This window comes from Sciurus vulgaris (assembly GCF_902686455.1).
Source record: "Sciurus vulgaris genome assembly, chromosome: 14".
Taxonomy (NCBI): domain Eukaryota; kingdom Metazoa; phylum Chordata; class Mammalia; order Rodentia; family Sciuridae; genus Sciurus; species Sciurus vulgaris.
In genome coordinates this window covers 29663951-29682475 of record NC_136475.1, presented here as the reverse complement: position 1 = coordinate 29682475, position 18525 = coordinate 29663951, and the positions used below count along the sequence as shown (strand labels likewise).

Here is an 18525-nt window from a genome sequence, read left to right as displayed (position 1 = left end):
TTTGGGCAGCATTGGAGATATTCTCCTTCTCTGACATGTCTCCTCTCCCCCTGGACTACAGTTTGTCCAATCCTGGCATCCAGCCTTGTCATATGCCCATTTCACCTACACAGAAACCCTTACCCACTCTCATGGACTAGTTCCAAACTGGACTGACTAGTTGTCCAGGAATATGGGCCTCAACTTCCCACTGTCCCATACTTGTCTCCTGCCCCTGGCCTTGAGGATCAAGCATAGTGCCCTCTCTCAGCCCATCCCTCTCCTTCAGTCTTGTCTTCCAGGTTCTATTATGAAATAAAAAAATCTACAAACCTGGCCCCTAACCCTCCCCACTCCCACTAACCCACAACTCACATCGGGTGTCTGCGGCCTCCTGAGCTGTGCGAGGGTCCTCAGGTTCGCCCCTGTGAGACCGAGAGGAGCAGGTTCTGCAGGCTCTCACTGCTCTACTGCCAACTCTCCCTCCCCAGTAAGGACAGGGCCTAATGGGCAGTCCCAGAGGGTAAGATTCCGAGGGAGGTTTACAGTGGTCCCAGTGTTTTGATAACTCTCAGGGAAATGGTTTTACTCACCAATATGTACTTGGTATCAGGCCATGTGTGGGCTAAGAGGCCTGAAGGGCAGAGGAGAAAGGATGGGCCCAGGATGGAAACATTGTCATGCTGAATTGGTGGGATTCCTGGGTACTGAGTACAACCCCATCACTGGTGGAGGGCTCCTTCAGGGAAACTCAGAGCCAGCACTGCAGTTTGGCTTTCCCCTACCCCAGCACTTCCACTCACATGCCAAACACAGCCAGCTGCTCTAGTCAGCTGCAAAAGGAAGATCTCTTTTTGCTGGAGGTCTTTGAACACGATGTTCCCTTGACCTGGAACATTCTCTTCACCTCTTCCCAACACATACCTTTGTTCAGCAACCATGCTTCCAAGAAAGGGACAGTATTGACTGGGTAGGAAAATTACTTTTCAGCAGGGAGGAAGCTTTTCGTCCTGCTTGCATTCTGGCCTCCATTGAAATTTCATCTGTGGCTATTCACAATAGGGTCCCCATGTCAGCTGCCAAGTTGCCTGGATGCCTGCACAAACAAGGGTGGATACAAATCCTATTATGCCCACAAAAACTAACATAAGCTTCTGAGTGTTCATCCTGGACTGTTTCCTTCTTCCTGCACATGGTAGCCAAGTTCCCAGTGGGAGAGGGCAGGAGTGTCCTGTGCTTCCTGAGGCTCCCAGACCTGGTCACCACTCTCTCAGACAGGAGCATTACTGAGTCAAGGAAACAGGGAGAAAACAGGAACCTGAGACTGTGGTGCTCTACACAATAAGCAAGAAGTTTGACCATGAGATCTGAATTGAAACGTGCAAATCCAAAGGAGGTTGCTCGGAAAGCTGGGGGTGTTACTGGAGTTGGGGAGAAGGGGCAGTGGTGAACAATGCCTGCTGGAGTATAAGAGTCCTCCTGGGTAGGTGGCAATGTTTGAGGACTTGATAAAGATGGTGGTAGCACAACATTAAGAATGAACCGAATGGCACAGATTTTATACCTCAACTAGGTTAATTTTCTGTAGATTCCATCTAAAAATGTAGAAGAAAAGAGTTTAGATGGTTCTAAATCCACAGAGAGCACTGAACAGGTTAGTGAGACAATCAATGTCAAAGGGTCTTCTTAGGGAGAGAGTGGCTGCTGTGAGCAGGGCCAGTGGGGGCTGCCACTTTGACCCAAGCTTCACAAATTAGGGGCAGGGTTGAGAGCATTTCTGAGGAAAATGCTCACAAAAGAATTAGAGTTTGTGTCTGTGTCCTCTATTCTGTACCATTGATCTACCTGTCTATTTTGGTACCAATACCATGCCGTTTTTGTTACTATTGCTTGGTAGTATAGTTGAAGTTCTGGTATTGCGATACCCCCTGCTTCGCTCTTTCTACTGAGGATTGCTTTAGCTATTCTGGGTTTTTTATTCTTCCAGATGAATTTCATAATTGCTTGCTCTATTTCTGTAAGGTACATCATTGGGATTTTAATTGGAATTGCATTGAATCTGTATAGCACTTTAGGTAGTATGGCCATTTTGACAATATTAATTCTGCCTATCCAAGAACATGGGAGATCTTTCCATCTTCTAAGGTTTTCTTTAATTTCTCTCTTTAGTGTTCTGTAGTTCTCATTGTAGAGGTCTTTCACCTCTTTTGTGAAATTGATTCCCAAGTATTTTATTTTTTTCGATGCTATTGTGAATGGGGTAGTTAAGTGAGATAAGCCAATCTCAAAAAACTAAAGGACGAATGATCTCGCTGATAAGCGGATGAGGACATATAATGGGGGGTAGGAGGGGTTAGCGTTAGGGTTAGGGTTAGGTTTAGGGTTAGGGATAAGGAGGGTGGTAAGAATGGAGGAAGGAAGGACTGTATAAAGGGAAAAGAGGGGTGGGAGGGGTGGGGGGGAAGGGTAAAAAATAACAGAATGAATCAAACAACATTGCCCTATGTAAATTTATGATTACACAAATGGTATGCCTTGACTCCATGTACAAATAGAGAAACAACATGGATCCCATTTGTTCAAATAATTAAAAAAAAGAAATAATTAAAGAAAGCATTTAGTGTACTTGGCATACAGTAAAAACTCAACAAATGATAGCTGTGAATGCCATTACTATGCTATATAAATGTCTAGTCCTAGCCAGGTGTGGTGGCACACACCTGTAATTCCAGCAGCTCAGGAAGCTAAGGCAGGAGGATCACAACTTCAAAGCCAGCCTCAGTAACTTAGTGAGGCCCTAAGCAACTCAGTGAAACCCTGTCTCTAAATAAAATATAAAAAAAGGCTGGGCATGTGGCTCAGTGGTTAAGCACCCCTGGGTTCAATCCCCTGTACCAAAATAAATAAATAAATAAATAAATAAATAGAATTAGAGGATCTCTCTCTCTCTCTCTCTCTCTCTCCTCTCTCTCTCTCTCTCTCTCTCTCTCTGTGTGTGTGTGTGTGTGTGTGTGTGTGTGTGTGTGTGTGTGTGTGTGTGTGGTTTCTTTGATTATGTGGTTCTGGGTATGGAACTCAATGCCTTGTTCATACTAAGCTGAAGTTCTAGTAATGAATTACGCCCCAGACTTCCCAAACCCCCTTTTTGTTGCCTAAGCATGCAGAACACAGCCTTTTCAATTTCATTTTCCTTGGTCATTAACCTGGTTCAGAGAACAGTGGCCTGAGACTCCTGGGTCAGGCCACCTGGTCTTTGGAGCTAAATACAAACTGTATGGACGTAAAATTTCTCTCTTTCTCAAGACTTAGCAGAAACTACACAACAACACTATGAACATGCTGTGTATTATGTATCAATGTTCTGCATGTTCCTTTCTAGAAGATTTTGAGGAAGTGAAATGAATGTTATACTAGATAGCTCCCTGGGTTGGGTTGTTCATTTGCCCTGTTCCCTTACCTAGGCCTCATTGGCAGCCACTCAATACTAAAAGCAAGATCTGGATCATAAGAGCTTTTGTATCCAGGCCACACACATGCCCCTTATGTATTCATGCTGACATGTTCTGAAGCAAATGCCCACTTCCAGCCAGCTTCCCAGGAGGCTCTGGGACTCCTCCCATAACTTAGTAAATGACAATGAACTTGAATTGTGAAGTCTTCCAACTGGAAGACCTTCTCAAATGATCTAGTTTTAGAGTTTGGACCTTTTGGCTCACAGACACATTTGAAGAGGTGGCCAAGAAAATGGACCCACAAAGTTGGTTCAGCCAAATCAGCATCTTCACCACCAAGAGAAGGGACTCTGCCTTAAAGTGAGCTGGCCCTCATCTTCCTTAAAGCATCAACCATGAAGCTGAGGGCATAGGAGAATCTACCCCTGTACTGTTCTCTGAGACTGCCCTCTGTTCAAGTGCAGGACCTTTGCAAACCCCTACTGCACCTGGGAATCCCCACACTGCTAACAACTGCCTCACCTCCACCCAAAACCTGTGCCTATCTTCAATTCCAAATGGTAGCAGGGAAGCAATGTCAGCCAAGGTCTGAACTGACATGCTGTTTGTGTCAGTTGGGGGGCTCTGGGAAGCTCCAGATCCTATAATTCAGTCCTAGGCATTCCCTTGGGTTTTGGCTGCAACCTCCTACCCAGCAGCCCCGAGAATCAGGTTTGGACCAAAAGGAGGAAAGAAGGATAAACACTGCAATCTGTTCTCATTGCACAACATGTGAATGTGCTTAGTGTCTCTGAGTTGGGCAATTAAAATGCTACCAGTTGTAAATTGAATGCTCTCTAAATTATATATTAATGACAAAAGGACACAGTTTTCACATGTTAATGACCTCACATCTTATTTATGATAGCTGCTGCTATCATAGTTTAAGCTCCAAAGAGGATGACTACATGTTAAGAACAAGACAGTACCCTAAGAAAGTGAAGTCAGTGCTCATCGACCAAATGTGTGGCACTGTGGAGGACAGAGGTGGCAATGACCACCAGTACCAGGCCTGTCAGTGAGCTGTGGCCTCCATGAAGTCAGGGCACCTTCATAGAGATCAAGGTCCAATTTGGCTCATTATCATGGAAAATATATTTGCTTCTGGAAACCAATGAGAAAAGGCTGAAAAATCTACTCAATGTTTAGAGAGCCTAGACTTACAACATGCTCCCTGGTTTCCTCCTCATTCATTCCCCATCACCCCTCATCAACACTATCCACCTCTTCCTCTTGCCTATCCCATAATAATCACAACCAGAGATAGTACAGAGTGAGTCTCAGAATATGCATAAATTCAGAATATTGGGACTTCTCTACTTCACAGGTCACATCACTTATGCACAATGTTGAGGATTCATTCTTCAGGACACCCAGTTTGGTGCCTATGTTTATAGGCAGTATTCAGTGACTCAAACCCTCAGGCCCTGTTCTTACAGGGTTCCTGCATCTGCATGGAAGTTTTGATTCTGTGAGCTCAGAGGGCTGCCAAGGATGGATTTTTCCTGAACCAGGGAAGTTGGATAGGGAGAAGTCCAACTGTGAAGTACCTTGATATTGAGCCAGGGAATCTGAACTGCTGCTCAGGGAGAGAGACCCCACAGTGCCCAGGTTGCTAGCCTGTATGTGCAGTGATTAGAGTTGGCCTCAGAAATGGTCAAGTGCACTGGATGAGAGTGGGTGGCAGGACTCCCACAAGAAGCAGGACACTCAGCCATTCCAGATCCTGCTTCCCCTGCAAGTCTTTTACCTGGGATTTAAAAAGTTGAGTGGACCTGAGCTCTCTTCTCCTTACCATCCAGTTGTGACCTTGGGGTTAATGATTAACAAGCATCCAGAAGCCAGCCAATGACGTGGGCAACTGTTAGGTCTCTCCCCAGAAATAGGGAGACAGTCTCTCCTGGGTGTCAATTGCAGGCTGAGGACTGAGGAACTCTGGATCCTCGTGTCTCTGCGGAAGCAGGTAAGAGGATGCAGGTACAAGATCAGGGCTCTCAGTACAGATCTAGAGTCAGGACCATGGTGGGGATCTGAAGGCCAGGCTATCTTTGATGCTTGGTCCTGTGCTTTCTCAGCAGCCTAAACCTTCACAATCAGGTAGGAGGCTTTGTTGAGCTTGTGCCTGGCAACACAGGATTCCTCCAATATGAATCCTGGAGAGAGTCCAAAGCACTTTGGGAGCCATCCTAATGAAGCAAGGCTCAGAGAGCCCATACTGGGGCAATGAGAGCAGCGGGGAAGGGACTGCATACATCACGGCTTTAGCTAAGATATTCTACTGAATCCTCAGGACAATCCTAGAAGGCAGGTATGACTTTCTCCTGTTATGCTGATGAAGACACACAAACCCAGAGAGCTTTAGGGGCATACCCAATGCCCCACAGCTAGAGAGGGAGAACCCAAGGTTCCAATTAGATATTATGAGACATACTCTTGGGCAGGGTCTCCATAGTCCCTGGGAGGCCTGGTGCCCTGGAGACACTCAAGATTGCTTCCTGTTTCTTTTCCAGGATTGCCAGGAAACTGTTCAGGCAGGTCTAATGGCTTCTCCTGGATTTAGAGATTGCAGACACAGAAGTCTCCCCATGGCTCCTTATCACATCCGCAAATACCAGGAGAGTGACAATGAAAGTGTCCTGGCCCTGTTCTCCAGTGGGTTGGCTGAGCACATTCCTGCCACCTTCCGCCATATGCTGATGCTGCCCCGAATCCTCCTGTTCTTACTTGGAGTGCCCCTCACTCTACTCCTGGTCACTGGCTCCTGGCTCCTGACCATCATGTCCACCTTTACCCTACTTGTTTTCCTGAGGCTGCTTGCTAATTTTCCCTGGAAGATTCATGAGGCCTTGTGTTTGCGCACAGACCTGGCTGACATCACCAAATCCTACATGAGTACATGTGGCTCCTGCTACTGGGTGGCTGAGTCTGAAGGGAAGGTGGTGGGCACAGTAAGTGCTCTCCCAGTTGCAGACCCTCCTTTGGGGAAGAAGCAACTACAGCTGCTTCACCTCTCGGTGGCCGTGGAACACCGAGGTAAGGGGATTGCAAAAGCCCTTGTCAGGACCCTCCTCCAATTTGCCCGGGATCAGGGCTACAATGAAATTTTCATTGAGACTACCAAGATGCATTATAGTGCCCTGGCACTCTACCAAGGTATGGGCTTCCAGAAGACAGGTCAGTCTTTCTACAGTATGATTTGGAAGATATTGGCTATTCCTAAAATTGATTTAACATACCCCCTCCCTTCTGCTCAGAAAGAGGGATTGTGATCTATTTCCCTGTGTATCAGACAGGATCTGATCATCTACTCTAGAACCAAGCAACCCCTGACATTTCAGTTGTATAAACAATAAAAGTTTATTGCTCTTGTACATCTGAATCCAACAGGTTGGACAGTGGGTATGGACACCGGGATTTTTCTTCCAGTCATTTTAGATTTTTCCCTTTTCATTTATCTAGTCACATAATAATGTTGCATAAAACCAACAGGAAACAATAATATACATGTTTTGCTTCAATGCCTGTGGGCCAGCAGGTTCTGCTAGGCTTGGCTGGGCAGTGCTTTGGGCCTCAGGTGGCCTTTTCTAATGTCCTGGGTTGAATGAAGTGCCAAGGATACTGGGCTGCATCCAGTTCCACCTTAAGCAGGGTTCAAGGTCACTGCAGAACAGCAAAGCCTATAGCAGAATGGAGAAATAGCTTTTCTGAGTTCCTGAAAGTGTCACCTATGGAAACTTCCAGGCTAGGAGGGAGAAATTGAGTTGGCTCTGTAGTAGAGGAACTACAGAGTCACAGAGCACAGGGGTGGCATGAAGCCCCCTACTGTGTGGGTTGAACTGGGACAGTGACTTGCTCTACTTCCACTACTTCCTGGTCCCTGGCTCGTGGGAAGAAGTTGGGTGAGAATGGAGGGAGGCAGGTTTTCATGGGAAGAACTGGATATGGGACAACCCTCAAGGCACTGGCCGAACCCAGTCACAAGGGCCTACACAACTGAGGGGAGGTCAGTCATGACCCTTCCTGTTTGTCTAGAAGACCACATGGGATTGGCAAGTAGACCAGATCTGCTATGCTTGGGAATCAGTCAGGACCAGCCTCTCTCTCAAATGCTGAGGGAGTTTAGAATTCCATAGGTGCCTCAGGCCTGATTATGTCATCCGAGAAGCTTCTGACACAGGATGAGTTGGGTGGTGGTTCAGTGCTGATGTTAGCAGGGCTGTCCCTCCCAGGTACTTCATTTTCAACTCTAACGTGCCCATGTGGGTCTGGAACTCTCTCTGTCCCTCAACATTCCTCCTGCTGCTCCAGGGAATTCATGTACCCCTTAGTCAGGTCTTATGACTCTGGAGCAGTTTGGAGGTCATTTCCCACCATGGCAGCGTCTTCCGCTTACAGCTTACCTCCACTGAGAGGTCAGGTGGGCCAAACCCTGCCCAATTCTTCCAACTGGACTTGTTTCAGAGCCATTTCAACTACATTGAGATTCATTCTCAGGATCATGGGGTGGTTCCAAACATGATTGACAAGTTCTCCGGGACCACAGGCACCAACTTTCACCCTAACCACCATTCACCCCCATACCATTCTATGTATTGCTGACCTTGATGGCTACCACAGTGTCCTTTGTATCTCTTCCTCCTCCTTCAGGCCTTGTGATTCTCTTAAACTTCAATAAGGAACACAGGGGTTTCCTTTCTTGTTCACAACCCCTACTGTTTGCCTCAGAAATCTGTTGCCTCCTGATTTGTGGTTATGTTTCTAGCTTTTAATTTAATGGCCGCCCTTGGGACGGCCCCTGTGAGGAGGGGAGGAGGAGGGCATGCAGTTCCCCTGCTCTCCTGCCACCAGCTCCACTCTCCCAGCAAGGCCAGTGCTTCCTGGAGCAGTTCCCAGTGGGTAAGAGGTAGGATGGTCTCAGTGCTTTGAAAGTTTCATTCAATCTCAGGGAAATGGTTTTACTCATCCAAATGTACATGGTATCAGACCATTCTGGGGCTCAGAGGCCTGAGGGGAAGAGAGGGAAAGGATGGTCCTAAGATAGAAACACTATCATAGTGAGGTGATGGGAATCCTGGGCACTGTTGAAGGCTATCTAAAGACTCCCACCCCATCATTGGAGGGTTCCCTCAGGAAACTCAGAGTCGAGATAGTAGCTTGGCCTTCCCCTTTCCCAGAGCTTCCACTTACCCCGCAAACACATCTAGCTGCTCTAGTTAGTTCCAAAAGGAAGCTCTCATTCTTTTGGACATCTTTGAACATGTTGGTCCCTTGGCCTGGATCATTCTCTTCCACTCTCCCCAACACATACCTTTGTTCAGCGACCATGCTTTCAAGAGTTGGACAGGGTTGATTGGGTAGGAAAGATAACTTCTGAGCAGGGAGGAAGCCTTTCATTCTGCTTTCATTCTGGTCTATGCCTCCTCACAATAGGGTGCCCACACCAGCTGCCAAGTTGCCTGGTTGCCTGTACAAACAAGGGTGAATACAAAGCCTATTATGTCCACAAGACTCACATTAGCTTGTGAGTGTTCATTCTGGACAGTTTGCTTCTGCTTAAACATGGTGGCCAGGTTCCCAGGAGGCAGAGGGCAGAAGTGTCCTGTGCCTGCCTAGGCTCCCAGGCCTGGTTACTACTCTCCCAGCCAGGGAGCATTACTGGGTCAAGGAGTGAGCTAAAGGGAATAGGGAGACAAAGCAGAACTCCAGACTGTGGCACTCTAAAATATAAGCATGATGTTCCACCATGAGATCTGATAAATTTGCAAATCCAAAGCAGGTTATGCAGACAGCTTGGGGTATTACTAGAACTGGGGAGGGTAATGGCTGCTGGAGTACAAGTGATAGGAATGTTTGGGGACTTGATAAAGATGGTGGTGGTACAACATTGTGAATATTGAGAAATGTCAGAAACTTTTACCTGATTTCATTTTATTTTGCAGTGCTGGATTTGAACTTAGGCCCTAGCTCATGATAGGCAAGTGCTCTACAGCCTGAGCTACATCCTCAAACCCTACACTTTTAAATAAGTCAGTTTATTAGGTTTCATCTAAAATATTAGAAGAGTTTAGATGACTCAAAACTCACAAGGAGGATCTAAAGGTTGGAGAGAGCAATAATGTTGAAATATTTTCTTAGGAAGAAAGTGGCTACTGTACCAAGTAGCAGTGGGCATTGCCACTTTGATCCCAGCTTCACAAATTAGGGACAGGGATCAGAGAGATTAAGATATACTGAAAGAGGAACTAGGCTTGAATCTTGCTTGACTCCCAATTTCATATTTCCTCTGAAAGGCAGCCTTGCCCCAGAGTAAATCTTGTTGTATAGAGCCTAGGCATAGCCACTTTGGGGCCTACCCTCAGAATGTAAAATCGAAAATTCAAATAGGACTTAGGAATGGGACCATGCAAGTGAGGGAGGGACTTGGAAGCTTAGCTTTGAAGTTTCTCTGTGAATTTGTCTCTTCCTAGTCCCTGTGCGACTTGGAATATACACGCTGTCTGTCCATTGCTTAGTCAGTCAACAGGCATTCATTGAGCCCCAACTAGGTGCCAGATTTGTTCTTGGAATTTTAAGATACATTAGTACACCAAACAGACAAAAATTCCTGCTTTATGGGGTCACTAAATAGAAATTAAAAACCAATATATATCTACAGCATTATGGATATTCTTGAAGGTAATGAGAAAATGTGGCCCAGGTAGGGTGAAGAGGTGGGCAGGTGACTAGGTGTGAATTGCAGTTGTTAATAGGTGCTGTGGGTAGGGATAAATGAGAAGGGACCTGGCATAAGGGCCTCTCTTGAGAAGGCTGCCAGGGAGGGGATACTGGAGAATCTATACAGGCAGGTGATCTACTGCTCAGTAAACTGGCCTAAAGACCCTGGGCAAGAAGATCCAGGACAAAGATGAATCTCAGGATGTGCAGCTTCTGGGGAGGTCTGGTCTTCCCTCCATGGTAGAGTCACACTTCTCTGCACCAAGAAGACTTGGCTATAGAAAGGGCTGCTCAGCCTATGGCTGGTTGCTCCCCAATGCTGTCTGGATGGACATTGAGGAGTGAAGATGCTGCAATGTTAGTGATATGTTGGTAGAGGAGCTGAGTGTGTGGTAGGGAGACTACCTAGGCAGGGAGTTCAGGTAGGGGTGACAATGGAACCCAGGTGCAGGTCACGCAGGCCTGGTGGACCAGGCCCAAAGCCAGTTCCTTTCCATGGGCCCACTGATGACTCCAGCTGCACCTGGGCACATGGACCAGAGACTTGTCAGAAATCAATCCCTTCTTCCTCACAGAGGCCCAAGAGGTTTCCTATGGAAGTCTGAACATGTGAACCTGGGAAGGAGGAATCTGATGCAGTTGTAAACTGAGTTGTAAAATATGTGACACCTGCCCAGAAAGCCATCTTGTGGTCTTCTGAAGTGACCCCTTGGCTCTGCCATTGGTTCTAGGTCTGGCTAGTGTCCTTGTCTTGTTTCTAAACAGGGCTTGGCTGAGTGAAAAACATGTGTGTGAGAGTAGTAAGAAACCCAAACACAAAGCATCAGCCCTGAGTATTTGAGTCAGATCAGTGGCCACAACCCTGAGGACATGACCCCCTGGGATACCAGCAACCCTGCCCCCACTCATCTGGTACCCATGTGAAGACTGCATTCATTTTTCCCTTCACCAGGGGAAAAACTCAGGCCTAGTTCCACAACCTTTCTGCAAAGCGAAAGTGCCCTCTGGTGGTACAATCCCCTGGTTTGCTCTCTTGGGATTGCCTTCTGATAAGCCAGGCTTGCTATGGTCCCCTGTGGTGTAGGAGGGTGCAGGCTGACCCTGAGCAAAAGGTACCTGGCACATGCCCAGAAGAGTCGGAAATGAAAGTGCTGTGAATTCCTCTTTTCAACTGTTGTGGATCCCATGAAGCCTCCAAGAGCTACTGTAATGGTTGGACTTGATGTCAGAAGGGAACAGAAGGAGTGAATATTTGCTCTAATCTTGTTTCCTGCTGTGAGAGGCCCCAGATAAAGTCCTCTGGCCATGAAGAAATAGAAATATGGGTCTGGGGTTGTGGCTCAGTGGTAGAGAACTTGCCTAGCATGTGTGAGGCACTGGTTTGAGTCTCAGCACCATGTATAAATAAATGAAATAAAGGTCCATCGACAACTACAAAAATATTAAAAAAAAAAAAAGAAATAGAAATAAGAACAAATTTTCCTCTAGGCACAGCAGTGCACATGGTTGGTCCCAGCATCTTGGGAGGCTGAGGCAGGTGGATCCCAAGTTAGAAGCCAGCCTCAGCAACATAGTGAGATCCTGCCTCAAAATAAAAAAAAAAGAGCTGGGGTTGTGACTCAGTCGTAGAGGACCCCAGAACCATAACCACAAAAAAACAAAAGACAAGGACAACAACAAAACCCTTACATCTCCTCCCAGTTCAGAAAGTCTCTCTGCAGGACAAGAGAAAAAGGAAACACTTTCATCACAGGAGAAGCATTAGACCCCTGTGATGCTCATCACAGGGAAGCCGTAGGAGGTCATGAGAGAGAAAGAGCAATTGTCCTGTAACACACCCAGCAGATACACCCATTCCACACTGTGCCCGTAAACACTAACCAGTCTTCAAGTAGAGGACTCACCAGCACTATTGGTCACTCAGCATTCATCTAGGGCACCTGCTCATCTCTGTTTGCTAAGTGACTTTAGGCAAAGGAAAAAGTGATTCCAATCTTCATGAAGGGGTAGATTTGCCACTTAGAACCAAATTAGGCTCCTCCTTCCCCCAAAGATTGGGAGGAAGGGCCCTGTCTCCCTTGATGGTTCCACTGTGAAGAGGGTGCCCAGTCCCTGAGAGGATGACCTGTGTTTAAGCTGGCAAGAAGCTTATTAGTTGTTAAGATTTGAGCACATCTCAGAAGGACAGAGGAAGCTGTACCTTTTCTAAAGAAACCAGAGAGGGGATATTTCTTCCCTTTTCAAATTATTTTATTACATTACTACAGATTGCCCAGGGCTTGCACAGGCTAAGTAAGTGCTCTACCACTGAGCTATATCCTTGCCTTTGTTTTTATTTTGAGACAGGTTCTGACTCACTTGCCCACATTCATCTCAAACTTGGAATTCTCCTGCCTGCATCATCCAAGGAGCTGAGATTATACACATGTGCCACCACTCCTGGCTTTCTTACCTCTCCCCACCCCCAAACAGGGAAAATTCACTATTAGTTTTTATTTTTATTTACCCTTGCCCTGCTTCTAGAAACAGTGCTCTGGGACTCCTTTGTCAGACTACCAGGACTTCCAAATTGTATTATTTAGCTTCACTGTGACAAAATACCTTACAAGGAGAGAAGATTTATTGCAGCTCACAGTTCAGAGATTTCAGCCCACTGTCATTTGACCCTGTCACTTGGGCCTATAATAATGCATAATGTCATGGTGTGGAGTATGTGGTAGTTAAGCTGCTCACCTCGTGGAAGACAGGAAACAGAGTGCAAGGGGTTGTGTTCCAATATCCCCTTCAAGGGCACGCCCCAGTGACCTGCTTCTTCCACTATGCCACCTACTAAAGTTTTCACTGTCTCCCAATATACCACCAGAGGGGACCAAGACTTCAAGATGTGAACCTTTGGGGGTCATTTAAGATCCAAATTATAATATAAGTCCAACATAAAGACTGGAGGAAAATTTTCCCTTAATTCCAATTAATGAAAAAAAAAATTTTTAAACTTGCTTAGTGTTTTGAATATATCTGTGTGTTCCTCTGGAGAAAAATCATATCGTGGGAATGAAATGAACTTTAGCTATGACAGTTCAAGGTGCTGGGTTATTCATTTGCCCTGTTTCCTTTCATAGGCCTCATTGACAACCACTCAGCATCATCAGCAAGATCTGGATCACAAAAGCTTTGGCATCCAGGCCACATGCACAGCCCTTATTTATTTACTTTGGCACAATCTGCAGCAAATGCCCAATTCCAGAACTGCTTCCTGTGGGGCTCTGAGACCCTCTCCCATTATTTAGTAATCAACAATGAACTGGAAGTACTGCCTCTTCAAATGAAGAGATTACAGAAATGATCTACTTTAAAAGGGCTCAACCTTTTGGTATCACTTGAGGATTTGATGTAGAAAATGAACCCCCAAATTTGGCTCAGACAAACCAGCACCTTCACCAGGAAAGTAGAATCTTGTCAGAAGGAGGCTGGGCCACAGCTCCCTGAAACCATCAACCCTGAACTTCAGCAGTCAGAAGGGCGGGCCAGTGAGGCTGCCTTCAGGCTCAAGTGCAGGACTTAGGCACCTCCTGTGCTCTGCTTGGGAATCCTGAGCTTGGAGGGCTCTACCTCTGCCCCACCCAACACCTGTCTTCTTCTCCATGTCGCCAGCAACTCAGGCCAGAAAGGACTTATCTCCTCCCCAGAAGCAGGGAAGCCTCATTAGCCAGTGTCTTCCCAGCCATGCCTTTGTGTCAGGTCTTGGGCCCTGGGAGGATGTGTACTATAGGAGTGAGACCTGGGGTTGCCCTTGGATTTTTACTGCAGGCTCCTACCCTGGGACACTGAGGTTCAGGGCTGGACTGAAGGGAGCTGAGGACAGACACTAAAACTGCACAGCATCATGAGGTCCTTCATGTCTCTTTAGTTGTGCACTTAAAAATGGTCGTATTAGTAAATTTCAGATTCTGTATATTGTGGAAGTCATCAGAATCAAACTATAGTTACTAACCAAAGGAGGCTCCCAGAGGTCATACATCTCTACTGGGGTGCTTATGTCCTTGGGCTAATAGTAGTTTGTCCTCTCTCTCAGGATTCCAGTAACCTTGGATCACACTGATTCTGTATCTTGACGTAGGTATAGTTATCTTGGGCTCCCCGTGGTCCTCCATCTCCATTAAGTGCTGGTGTCCTTGGGCTCCTAGTGGTGCATCTGAAGTGGAGTGCATGCACACTTGAGAACACAGATGGCCTCCCTTCCTATGGGTCTTAGCATCCTTTAGCACACAAGGTCCTCCATGTCTACTGGAGTTTCAGTTTCCTGGGATCACAACTGGCCTTCAGTCTCCATTAGGGTTCCAATGTCCTTAAGAAAGGAACCCTTTTAAGATAACCCCAGGCTGGTCTATGCTGTTCAATGTACACAACAAGTTCCCTGAAAATGTGAGTGAACTTGAGACTAACCATTTGAAATCCACTGACTTTGGAAATGCTGAGGTATAATTCCTCACCTTTCAGCTAGTGGCAAATGAGGAAGTCTACAGATTCAATCACAACTGGAGAGTATTCTACACCCAAATGCATCAAGTCTTGGAAGGATGCTGACCCTACAACCAGAGTAGAAGAAAAACCACAAGGTCAAATCCATCTTCATGTCACCCTGTCTTCATTCTGGTCTTGCCAATTTCAGGAGCTATTCCATCACCTCTATTCCTTCAGGCAAGTGTAGGTGACTTTTCCACACTTGCAACATAAAAGTCTTATCAAGTTCAACATTCTACCAAAGTAATTCTGTATTTAGATATTTCCGCCATGCACTGTGTCCTGAGTCCCTCAGGTGTGTCATGCTGGGGAGGCAGCGATGTATCTAACATTTAATTTAAAAAATGAGTCATTCCTGTCAGAGGGGGTTCTCAAAAATGCAGATGCTGTTTCCATAACTTGCTGTTGTGACTTGTGCTGCTATATACATTGATATATCTGTATCACTATAGGATGGTGATTCTAGTTCTTTTGGATAAATTCCATGAATAAAGAACATATACACAATGAAATTTTACTCAGTCAAAAAGAAGAATGAAATTTGCTGGTAAATGGATGGAACTGGAGAACGTCGTGCTAATGAAATAAACCACAATCTAAAAATCAAAGGTCGAATGTTTTCTTGCATATGCAGAAGCTAGAGAGAAATAAGGAAATAAAATGGCAGGGGAGCCTATGACAATAGAAAGGAGATCAGTGGACTAGAGGAAGGGGATTGTGGATGAGGGAAGAGGGACAGGAAATGGGAAAAAAACTGCAGAATGAAATTAACCAAATTATGCTATGTACATACATGAAAATGTCACAGTAAATTCCACATTTAATATCTATAAAGCACCAATTAAAAAAACCAATAAATAAATAGAAAGACCAGTAGAGTAGAGGAAGGGGAGAAGAGGGAGAGACGAGGAGAGGAAAAGTAGAAGTACTGGGGGTTGAAATGGAGAAAATTATATTCCATGCAGGTATAAATACATCAATATGAACCCCATTGTTATGTATAACTATATAATATACTAATAAAATTTTTAAAAGCATATAATGTTTCTGATATTCTGGCATATAATAAATGCTCAATTATTAGTTGTTAAATGAGTCAGGACATTTAAATGTGTGGACATTTCATATGTGACAAAGCTGCATTTTCAACTTAAAGTAGAAAAACTTTAGATTGTGGAATAAAACTTTACATAAAGGACAAAAAAAAAAAAAAAAAAAAAAAAAAAAAAAGCAGATGCTACCTGGAAGCCTGGGAAAGATGAAAAGCCTGAATGTAAACCAAGTTTGGGGAGGTCACAAAAACCTTGGGGGAGATAAAGGACAGGGACAGTCCACAGTCTTTTCCCCTTCTCCTTGACTTGTTATGACTGGTTAATATTACACAGACTTTCATTAGGAGCATTCACCTGTACCCTAAAAACCTCTGCTCCCCTCTTAAGATCAACTTCTTCTTAACAGTCAAGTCTTTAAAGACAACAATATTTAAATGTACTGAGAACAATGTAACAAATATTCATAGACTCACCAGTCAGAAGTGATGCTAAAAGTTAAACTTGAGCTCTGATCTAACATCCTTAATTTCAGCAGACTCCACCAGGGGCCCTGGGTTCCAGCTACCAGGTCCCAGTTTCTGTTTTCCTACAGCACAACTTACAGGCAAGTTCTAATCTTTCCAAATCTTCCCTCTCCCTAATGTCCTTGAAGATGCTTTTGCTACAATTCTAGTCCTCATTTCTGACTCCTTCCTTATATTCATCCCCATGTGAATGATTCTAATTCCTGCTATTTCTGTCCCAAAATGCACCTCCAGATGGTCCAGGTTTCACCATCTTGATCACCTCCCTCTGGTCCAAGTCACCATTATGTCTCCTGGGTCTCTGGTCAACCAGATGGCTCTTTTGTGAATACTGACTAAGGCTCCTACTTCAGGTCATGCAGACGATGGGATGCAGGGTAGTGGGCAAAAAATGCCTTTAAGCAAATTAGAAATCAAGGCCTTTTCTTTTGGCCAACTCAGCTCTGAGCCAGGCCTCTTGCCTTGGCAAATGATACAGGTTCCATTTTGTTTTTACTAACCCTCTGAGGCCAGGTGCTCTTGTAGCAAACAACTTACACACCTATACCTGGGGCCTGTCTCTCACTCCATTTCTGCACTTACCTCTTAGGGGTATCTGCTTCTACTACTGTCTCCTCGTTACCATTCTCCATGTGCAGTCACAGTGATACACACACACACACACACACACATACACACACACATCAGATCCTTGTCTCTGCCCCCCATACTCTGGTCAAGTCCATTTTCAGTTAAAAATGTACCTATGGCCTCCTGTACTCTGGGAATAGGGTCCATGCTGCAGGCCCTGCATGGTCAGATCCCAGTCAGGCCATTTCCTTCTCAGGCCATTTCCTAAAAGCCGTGCCTTCATCCTTCCTTAGGGTTGATAGCTGCCTCTGTACCCTCTGAAAAGCTCCTCCCTCTGCCTGTAGAAGCCAATCTCTCTTTGATCATAGCCCAAGATTCCTCCCTGGGAAGACTCATTATCTTCTCTCCCAGTAGCGTATGAATCTGCCTCCACCTTCTGGCCTTTGTCACAACTGTGAAGGTGTCCACTGGTCTCCCAGACACCCAATGTTCCTGAGGAGCTCCTTTGATGTAACAGCCCCCCTGGACCACATCTCTGCTCAACCCCAGTGCCCACTGGCCCCTGGCTCACAATAAGCTTGAGTAAAATACTACAAACCAATGCCAGATTCTATGTCATCCTGCTCAGAAAGTCATGAAAGGAGAGAAAGCCACGATCTTGACTGGTCTGTAAGGTTAGGGCATATGGCAGAGGTTGAGTTCAGTTTTAGAAGGGAAGCATCCCTTCCATAGAGAAGAGTTCATTCCATGAGAAGGAATTTTGTGCTTTTGTTTTGCACTTGTCTATTTCAGGTATATCCTCAGCTAAAATATGTAACAAGTGTGCTGGTGCTGGTTCTGAGCTACTACAGAGCACCCACCATCCGACCATGTCGGGAGCCCATCAGCACTGCTGGCTGCTGAAAAGGACACCTGTGGCCCAGGAGGTACAACAAAAGCTTAGCTGAATGAAGAAGAGGCTAAGGAGGCGAGTATGGGGACTTCCAAGGATAGATTTTTCTTAGAACAGTAAAACTTGGGCAGGGAGAAGCCTGAGTGTGATGCACCTTGTTGAGCCAGGGACCTGGATTTTGGCCTGTAACAAGAGGGTCCAGGGAGAATGGCACAGACCTCAAGCTTCTATCAAGTATATGCAGGGACCAGAGTGGGCCTCAGACAGAGCCTGGTATGCTGGATAAGAGATGCTGGAGGCTGAGGAAAAGGGATGGCAGGCCTCCCACAAGGGTGAGAACTTCGAGGCTGTCCAAAGCCGCCTTCCCATTCCAGGTGAATTCCCTGGGAATCACACAGTGAATGGACTTGTGTTCTCTGCTCTATCACAGCCTAGCTCCTTGACTCTAGTGTTTGTTTTTTGTTGTTGTTATTTAGAAAAAGAGCTTTATTAAGAAGATGAAAATAATTATGTGCTAACTTGTATAGCTAGATTGCACAAGAAAGGATCCAAGAATCTACTTTCTGATGTCTTCCAAGACATGAAACCCTACATTTATTTGCACCTTGTTCTTTCCTCAGGCCTAGAAAAAACAAACAACCTATGTTTCAAACAACTTATGATCCCTCCTTTCCCATGTACAGAAATTCTGACCATCCTTAGACAGTTCTTTCTGGAACAAACTTTCCTCTTTTCCCCTAGACTGCCCCAGTGGTTTCACCTTAACTCTAAGGTTTATGATT

General features: G+C 45.6%; 1 protein-coding gene and 1 long non-coding RNA gene across 6 annotated transcripts; one reads left to right on the top strand and one right to left on the bottom strand.

The window, feature by feature from the left end:
- Positions 1 to 952: 952 nt before the first annotated feature.
- Positions 953 to 17637, bottom strand: LOC306644474. Of its 4 annotated transcripts, XR_013759396.1 has the most exons (4): positions 17025 to 17637; positions 14675 to 14770; positions 8779 to 14376; positions 953 to 1075 (listed from the first exon to the last, which is right to left on the bottom strand). It is a non-coding gene; the product is annotated as an uncharacterized lncRNA (long non-coding RNA). The 4 variants fall into 4 exon arrangements; XR_013759395.1 differs by having other exon boundaries at positions 8779 to 14770; XR_013759397.1 differs by lacking the exon at positions 17025 to 17637 and having other exon boundaries at positions 8779 to 8934; positions 14176 to 16356.
- LOC306644462 (putative N-acetyltransferase CML1) lies at positions 5321 to 6841 on the top strand. 2 transcript variants are annotated; one of them, XM_079111475.1, is made up of 3 exons: positions 5348 to 5433; positions 5549 to 5778; positions 5981 to 6841. In XM_079111475.1, exon 3 carries the CDS (start codon positions 6011 to 6013, stop codon positions 6737 to 6739), a length of 729 nt encoding a protein of 242 aa, XP_078967601.1. In that variant the 5' UTR covers positions 5348 to 5433; positions 5549 to 5778; positions 5981 to 6010; the 3' UTR covers positions 6740 to 6841. The 2 variants fall into 2 exon arrangements, with proteins under 2 accessions (XP_078967600.1, XP_078967601.1); XM_079111474.1 differs by lacking the exon at positions 5549 to 5778 and having other exon boundaries at positions 5321 to 5433.
- Positions 17638 to 18525: the final 888 nt, after the last annotated feature.

Coding starts and splice junctions, on each gene's coding strand:
- LOC306644462 (XM_079111474.1), top strand. CDS start 6,011: ATGGCTTCTCCTGGATTTAGAGATTGCAGACACAGAAGTCTCCCCATG.